We start from the raw sequence: 8656 nt of genomic DNA, 5'->3' as shown, positions 1-8656 counted from the left end.
CAGCAGCAAAGACACACCAGGTCGGTCACAGAGGAAGCATAAATGCCGACAGCGACGTCACGGGTGCAGCATCACGAGAAACCTCGGCACGAAATGGCGTCGGCGGCGCGGAAGCGCGCTGTTGCCAGACTGGCGGCGAGATCAAAAGAGCGCCGAACTCTCCCAAAGGGAATATACGGCTCTGGCCGCAGCGTTCAGTGGAAGCGCGTGACTTCAGGCAGGTGCGCGACCCAGTGGTGTAGAAAATTTTGAAAACTGGTGATAAGAACATCGAGAACGCTGAAATGAACGTTTATGAGGGTTTGGTTTCTTCCCAAAGCCGTGTGAATGAGGCATACTAATTTAAAAGCAACTTCGAGGAGAGTTCTATGGTGCAGACGTTTTCTTTCTGCCACATGATAACGTGTTTTACTTTTGTATGTGATATAGCTTTGCTTGTGGCATATCCCGCTATGTCAGAATTTTTTTGCTTGCCTGTGCGCGCATGTGCACCACAGGTATTTACAGCGTCGCATCTTGTAATGACTTCGTAGCTAGTACATTGTCCGTCCATGTGTCTATCTTTTCGACGTGAAAGTAGCTTTGTGCTGTGGTCTGCAAACTGTACGAAATGGTTGCGCAGTGTCAGTGCGATCAAGCGGTGCCAACAATCACCCATCGACCACAATAACAGAAGCTCAGGAAAAGGAATTTTCAGAATATTGGTTTGGCGTTGGTGTCAAAGAAACTTATAAAAACTACTCAGTTTAGAGGAGGCACTGTATACCTTTAGAATAGAATAAACGCCTATTCTGATAGTTCACACAGAATTAAATGCCGTTACAGTATGTAGTAGCCGAGTTGAAATTGTGATTTTGATTAGGCACAAAAAAAAAATGATCAGAAATAACCAATATCAGACAAGAATGCCAGCGGGATGTCTTATTTTCATGCACCCGGAAATCGTTGGTTGACACGTAACCAAAAAGAGTATCGTATAATATTCAGCATCAGAGCCAATGCTTGTGTAAAACTATGCTATAGAAGTAGGAAGCTGAGAAAAAGACATGCTAAAGGAAACAGAACAGTGTTAACAGTATATCATTGCACAAGTCTACACCGTTTTATACATGATACAGAATAGTTTCACTTTCACTGCGACAAAAGGTTGACGGTGGATCAGGGCCGTACCCAGGAATTTTTTTCGCAAATCGTTGGCTGACAACCCCCCCCCCCCTTCCCCAGTTACGGCGCCGCGGAGGATGGTATCTCGCGCTAAGAACTTGTTCTTTACAAGCAGCGGCTCTGTTTCCTCGAAAACGACACGGCCGGCGCGAAGGATAGCACGTTTCCGTTTGAGCCGAGCCGCTTTTTACAATGAATGTGCAATGCGCAGATGCACCGAATATTCGTTTAATTTACATTGGGCGCGCATTCCACAGTCAAGCCGTTAATTTTATGAGCTCGATAGTATAGGATACAGCCGAAGAACAAAGCCGCAAACACCCCTCAAAGCATGATCTCCAAACAGAAACGGCGTCGACTGTTTGTAATAATGTCGTGGTTAATCATCTATCGTGAGAGAGAGAAAAACTTTTATTTATGCAGGCCTAAAGTATCGTCCTCGTTGGGTGGAGCCCTTAGCTCAGGGCCCCATTGGCTCGCGCCACATCACGTGCCCGCTGGATCAGCCGACGCTGCTCCTGCGGCTCTGAGCTGGTCGGCGCAGTTTCCCAGGAGGAATGTGAGGATGAAGGAATAGGGTGGTAGCCCGGTGGTTGTGGACATTCCCAGGTGCAGTGATACACCGTGGGCTTCGCTCCACAATCGGGGCAGTATGAGGGATATTGTGTGGGGTGGAAGAGATGAAGCGACATCGCAAGTTAATTGCTAATAACGGCTTCTTCGATGTAGGATTAACTGCAGCACCATTACAGCTTCGTTGCCGTTTATCCGGAATGGAGTAGGCTCTCTGGCTTTGTTTTTTGCGTTGTAGCGCATTGTAGCGGACAAGAAGCGCGAGTGGTATTTGTAAAAAGGCAGTAAGTACACGTGCAGTGAGCTTTGGTCAACGTGACACCACGTGGCAAAAAAAAAAAAAAAAAGGGCTGTCTTCGAAGGCCTATTCAAAGTTATACAGCTACAGTACCTTTACGTTTTGCATAGCCACATCACCACCACCCCACTTGATGGTGGACACAGCGGCACGCATTTCAGTACTTTCGCTAGCACACTTTGAGCTTTCAGCCATAGGAAATCTTTGTGATGCTTCAGTTTTCACAAGGATCTCCATGTGCACTTTGCAAAATATTTGAAAAATAATAGGAATCACGTGGTCACATGAATGAATGCACCATGCACTGCCACATTTGCCGAATTTTGTATTAGCACCTCTTTATATTGTTGCGAAAGTAGTTCTCAGCAACACTGACCACCTCAGTCACTCATTAATTAATTGTGAAGGAGTGGTCAGAGAATGGCGGTGTTTTGACATTTTTTTCAGTTGTGCCAACTTAGATGTGCCATCTTCAAGCAACGGAATGTGACAGTTTTCACACTGTATTCGCATAATCAGCGTCGAAACTATGTAGCCCGCGAGGTATATATACTTCAGGACTTAAATCTAGAAGGCGTCTCAGCAGAATATTCAGCATCTTGAGGACAACCCGATTTTTATGCAACGCACAAATAGCCGCAAAAAATAAATAAATAAACACTGATGAGCAGGCCGGAAAAATATTAAAATGTAGCATTCGGGGATGCTTTGATACAAGCAATATGAAAGGCACCTTACCTTGCAAACAACACTGTTCTTTTTTTTTTTTTTTTTGTCGGAAGAAAGTTTTTTCAGCCAATGTTGTGCAGCCCTTGCTTGTTTCGCAAGCCATCGCGCTTCTTGGGGTACCATCAAAAGTTCATAACACTTGAACTTTCACGTTTGTTGCTTCAGTTATACGCACAACAGCACGCCATAGCACCAGCACAGCACATGTGTCTCACATGTTTACGACTATTAGAGTCATGACTAGCGCCTGCGCTCCTGCACACAAAGGCATGGCCTTCGTATACGTAACGCATGTACTGTAAGTACATATTGTTCATTCGTAGGTGTTGAGTCTAAGACCCAGAGTGAACTAGAAATCGCTCCATATAATTCGCAGATACAAACCTAAAGGCTATGCTTTTGCTGGCTGCCTGCGCCAGAACCGATTGTAGAAGCCAAAAGCGCACTGTGGCCATAGGCGTGCGTAAGGGGGGGGGGGGCGCCCCTATTCACCTTAGAGGGGGGGGGGGCGCAAAGTCAGCCCCACACATTGTCATAATAGGGAGGGGGGCGCTGCGACTCGGGGGGGGGGGGGCGCAATGTCAGCGCCATACATTGACTTAATTAGGAGGGGGGGGGGGCGCTGCGACGAACCTTCGCCTAAAGTCCCTTGATATTTTTGGGAAAGTACCATCTTTCTTTTAACCGAGCCGCCACGCCGAGCACCCTCCTCTCCCGCCTTCCAACTCCCCGCTTCACGGGCCGTCGCCCTGGAAACGCGCGCGTTATCAGCGTGACATAGCATTCTTGATAGGAAAGTGGCCGGAGCCGGGTTATAGGGCCGGCGCCCGCACGGTGGCCGTTTGGGAGAGGATATATTTAAGGTTTGGACACTTGGGAGAGGGGGGTTGGACACTTTGGAGAGGATATGGAGGAGACGTGTCGCTACTTTCTATATATTGGGACCTCCCCCCCCCCCTTCCTGAAGGGGAACCCTGCGCACGCCTATGACTGTGACAATGTGTTTTGCTCATAATAGGATAATTTATTCATTTCTAAAATTCCCTGCAATATCGCAAAAATTCCCTCTCACCCAATATCATGGCTGAAAATTCCCCGAAAAAAGGAAAATTCCCTGCACGTAACATCACTGCAGCACGCGTGAAGCGCAGAAAACAAACGCGCATGCAACGTTCGCTGCTCGGAGCCGAGGTGAAAAATGGCGCGAACATTATTGTAAGTTAAAAGCGAGTGAATGCGAGCCAGTTGGTAAGAATCCATAGTTAAAAACAGCGCGAAGAAGACGCGGACAAGAAAGAACACAGGACTAGCGCTGACTGCTGACTGACAGCGCTATAGTCCTGTGTTCTTTCTTGTCCGCGTCTTCTTCGCACTGTTTTTAACTATGGATTATTGTAAGAAACTCTATGGCGCGAACATAAAAGAAAAACACAAGTAAAACGCAAAATCCGCGCGTTTCCAAGGGCAATAACCGCAAGTAGACCGCGTGCAGAAAAAGCAGCGCAAAACGAAGAGGACGCGAAAGGGGCGAGGAGCCGGAGGTCGCTCGGCGGCGGCGGAGTACAAGGAGTAGCGGTACTTTACCAAGATCATACATCTCAGCCCACCTGCGCCGCTCGCGCTTTATTGTTGCCACAGTTCAATGTCCATGCTCCTTTCCCGCGCCGCGTGGCTGCGCGACCAGAGATAACAAGAAAAGTTAGACGTTCGGAGAACCCATAGACGCGCTCAAGCGTCTCACTTCTATGCACCTTTCCAACAGGAGCTCCATGGGTGCTGCCATGGGTGCTGCCATAATTAGAGTGCTCTACCATAATGTAAATATGTGTGACCGTCCCAAAAATGCACTGCCGGACTCGATTTTGCTGCTTCTGCTCGCTAAGCTGTGTGTTCTGGTGCTGAGCAAGAGGTCTTCGATGTCGCCTTCTTTCGTTGTCTGCTAGAGTTACTGTATATGCTATCTCTATTGCCTGGTAAGGGCGTAAAGTATTTACTTATTTTGTTTTCTACGTGCAGCGCTATTTTGGTTGTCAACTGTCCTCACTGACCAACTCTTGCATAATCCTGGCAACAGTTTGCATTTTGAATCCGATCCAATCCAACCGAAAGCCAAATGCAGTCGATGGCGGATTCGTCATTTCTGCATGGATATCATCGACATCACGGGTGTGGGGGGCGTGCTGGCTAAGGGGGCAAGTTTGGCTGTTCTTTTTGTGTGTATGCGTTCAAGACAGCAAGCTTAAATGCCACAATGTACGAGGCCTACACTGCGATCCCAATCATCAAGAAGATGCCATTGAGGGTTGAGTCCGTAGCTGCGCACGGAGACAAGCTGTATTTGGGCACGAAGGACGGTCACCTACTTGTTTACACCGTTGTCGAGAAAGATAGCGCCGACGGTCCGAAGTTCGCTGTCAATCTGGGGTTTTCCAACAAAGTTTTTGCCAAGAAGCCGATCACCCAGCTTTGCGTCATTCCCGAGCTGAACTTGCTCATCAGCTTGTCTGATGGCTCCCTGAGTGTGCATCATCTCAGCCTCGAGCCTAACACACCACCGGTCGACTGCCCAGCTTTGGCCAAGTGTAAGGGATGCACATTGTTTGCTGTCAATGTACAGGAGAAGACGACGCTTACGGGCGAAGTCAAAATAACTCTCATGTTGTGCGCGGCTGTGAGGCGGAAGCTTGAACTGTTTTACTGGAAAAACAATACCTTCTGCGAGCACCCGCAAGGCCTGTGCGTTCCCGACACTCCGCGATCTATTGTGTGGTGTGGTGACGAATCTCTTCTCGTAGGGTTTAGATCCGAATACAATATCCTAAAGTTGTGTGGCGAGACGAAACAACTTTTTCCAACGGGAAAGCAACCGGAACCGCTCTGTGTGAAGCTGAAAGAAAATAGCTTCGCTCTCAGTAGAGATGACATGACTATCTTCGTGAATCGCGAAGGCCAGCCAACGCACAAATACGCAGTTACTTGGTCAGAGGCGCCGATTTCCCTCTGCTATGACCACCCGTACCTTTTAAGTGCGCAGTCGTTCGGTGTCGAGGTGCGGACAGTGGAACCGCGAGCCCTAATTCAGAAGGTAAACTTCCTGAAACCAAAACTTCTCCTGCCTTGCAAGAAAGGCCAGCTGTACGTTGTGGCACCAAGTGGTGCAGTCTGGTGCATTCTGCGGACTCGCGTGCAGGACCAAATTCCGCAAGTTCTCAAGGACAAGTGCTTTGAGCTGGCCTTGAAGCTAGCTGATCTGTCAGACCAGAGTGAGGAGGAACGCAATGCAAGCAAACGCCACATCCAGAACCTGCATGCTTTCGACCTTTTCTGTAAGAAAAAATTTGAAGAGTCCCTGAACATCTTTATGGATCTTGAAACCGATCCATCGCATGTCATAGGCCTTTTCCCAGATCTTTTGCCCGAGGACTATCGTAATTCCATCTCATACCCTGATAAGGCACCTGATCTCAGAGATGCTGATCTGGAGGCTGGTCTTTATGCACTTGTAGACTACTTGGTTCATGTCAGGTGCAAGTTGCTTTCATACAACCAGCAGGAGCCTGCACTTACTGGCATAGTGCAAGGCAGCAAGACAGTGAAAAGTAAGAAGCAGCTTCTACAGATTATCGACACCACAATGCTCAAATGCTACCTTGAGACCAATGTGGCACTAGTTGCCTCGCTGCTACGTCTCCCAGACAACTTCTGTCATCTGGATGAGTGTGAACGTGCTCTCAAGAAGCATCAAAAACTTAGTGAGCTGATCATTCTGTACCAGCAAAAAAACCAGCATGAAAAGGCACTCGATTTGCTCATGAGAGAGGCACACAAGGCAGACTCGCCCCTTAAAGGCCATGAAAGGACTGTTGGCTACCTCCAGCACCTAGGAAGAAAGCACATGGAGCTCATACTGCGTTACTCATTATGGGTGCTTGAAGAGCACCCGGAGGAAGGTCTCAAGATTTTCGTTGAAGATCAACAAGAGAAAGAAGGTGAAGCCTTGCCTCGGGATGTGGTGCTTGACTTCTTGTCCAAAAAGGCACCCCACCTAGTTATACCTTACCTTAAACACGTCATCCACAAATGGAATGACGAGACTGAAATGTTTCACAACACACTCATTCACAAGTACATTGAATCTGTGCGGTCTTTGCTTTCTCAGCAGCATTCCCTTGTTGGTCCTGGTGAGCCAGGCCCAGTGGGGAAACTGCGTAAAGACTTGGTTCATTTTTTGGAGGCATCCGACAGGTACACAGCTGAAAACTTCCCCACACACTTGTTAAGTGATGGGCTGTTTGAAGAGGCAGCTGTCGTGATGGGCAAGCTTGGACGGCACAGTGAGGCTCTTGAGGTCTACATCTATGTATTAAGGGACCCATCCAAGGCAGAGCAGTATTGTGCATCACAATACAACCGCAACCCTGAGCGCAATCGCGATGTATTCCTTATACTGCTTCAGATGTACTTGCAGCCTCCTGATGAAGGCTCCAGGGTCCTGGATTTGTGTAGACGTACTGCAGCTAACATTGCAGGGCTGCCATCGCCCCCAACAGTTCCCAAAAGCTGTCGTGAACAAAACTTGAAAGGTGCGCTCAAAATCTTAATGGATCACGTGAAGGAAATTGACCCGTTACGTGCCCTCCAGATGTTGCCTGGGGATGTGCAGGTTGAAAATGTCCGAGATTTTCTCCGAGAGGTGTTAGACGGATGCACAAAAGAGTTGCATGCTGCCGGTCTGCAGAGATCACTGCTGTTTGCGGAGCACTTGCAGGTCAAAGAGCGTTGCATACGTGTCAAGTCGCTAAAGATAACACTAACAGAGCTTGATGTTTGTTATGTGTGTCAAAAGAGAATAGGGAGCAGTGCCTTTGCTAGGTATCCAGACGGTGCAGTAGTTCATTACTCTTGCCGGGAAGGGTATGAGTCAAGGTTGGCATCTTGAGGCACTGCCTTGGCGATTAGTCATAGTTGCTACTAAACCAAATTTTTAGCATTCGTCAGTGCCCTGTGCCTGCAATCTGTCTGGGCAGTTAAGCACTAGTGCGTTGTGGTGCTTGTGCGGACTTGTGAAGCGTGTGTACAAGCGTAGGAGTGAATGTTTCTGTGATATTTCATGCCTTCTCTGTAATCCTGTGCAAATGTGCCATTATGGGCCTTGCTACATTTTTATGCTATATTACATAAACTGATGTATCAGAACCACAAGGTGCTCATTGTGAACTGTTGTAGAAGCACCGAAGCTCCTGTATGTATTTTAGTTAATAGCTAAAACGACAAAAGTTTGCAATGGTTGGTTTTGTTTTGAGAGCAGTAGCTATGCTTGACTCAAATGGATGAAACAGAACTACCTTGTTGTTGTTATGAAAGCAGGCATGTGTGCTTATTCACTGTGCGTCATTTGTATTAAGGACTATCTGAAAAGTCTCTTGCCTAAGCCTAGTGCAATAGCAATCATGCAGTGCAGATAACTTTTATTGCAGAGAACCCTAGTGGTTGTGAAGTCCTTGCATGTTAGTACAGACTAAAGAACAAAGTGCTGTGCAAGTGTGACCGACATATAAAAATTATGTACCCTGGCATACACACCTGCTTCATGCCACCTTCAAGCATCAAGCAGATGTTGTGCACTGTCCATGTGATGGCAAATTATTCCAGCATGAAATTATGTTTAGTGACCTATTTAGCCTGTTTTAACAAATGTGTTTTGTTGTATCAAACATTTACCAGGAGTCTTATTAGATAAGGCTTTTTTTTCTTTTGATTTTATTCATTTCTTATAACCCGTCACAGCAAATAGGTGACAGGTGATAATGAAATCTGGCATCATTCCAGCCAGTGATGAAGAGTGAAAATGGAAGATTAATGCGATGATTACATAAGATGGGCCCCTGCTCT

At 47.3% G+C, this 8656-nt stretch overlaps 1 protein-coding gene across 1 annotated transcript; it reads left to right on the top strand.

Moving 5' to 3' along the window:
- The first annotated feature begins 4894 nt into the window (after nucleotides 1-4894).
- On the top strand, nucleotides 4895-8118 carry LOC119394956 (vam6/Vps39-like protein). Its single transcript, XM_037662255.2, has one exon. It carries the CDS (start codon nucleotides 5016-5018, stop codon nucleotides 7701-7703), a length of 2688 nt encoding a protein of 895 aa, XP_037518183.1. The 5' UTR covers nucleotides 4895-5015; the 3' UTR covers nucleotides 7704-8118.
- The last annotated feature ends 538 nt before the right edge of the window (nucleotides 8119-8656 follow it).

Source organism: Rhipicephalus sanguineus, chromosome 1 (assembly GCF_013339695.2).
Source record: "Rhipicephalus sanguineus isolate Rsan-2018 chromosome 1, BIME_Rsan_1.4, whole genome shotgun sequence".
Taxonomy (NCBI): Eukaryota; Metazoa; Arthropoda; class Arachnida; order Ixodida; family Ixodidae; genus Rhipicephalus; species Rhipicephalus sanguineus.
Note: the sequence above shows the minus strand (reverse complement) of the source record. Positions and strands in the feature narration are given on the sequence as shown.

Coding starts and splice junctions, on each gene's coding strand:
- LOC119394956 (XM_037662255.2), top strand. CDS start 5,016: ATGTACGAGGCCTACACTGCGATCCCAATCATCAAGAAGATGCCATTG.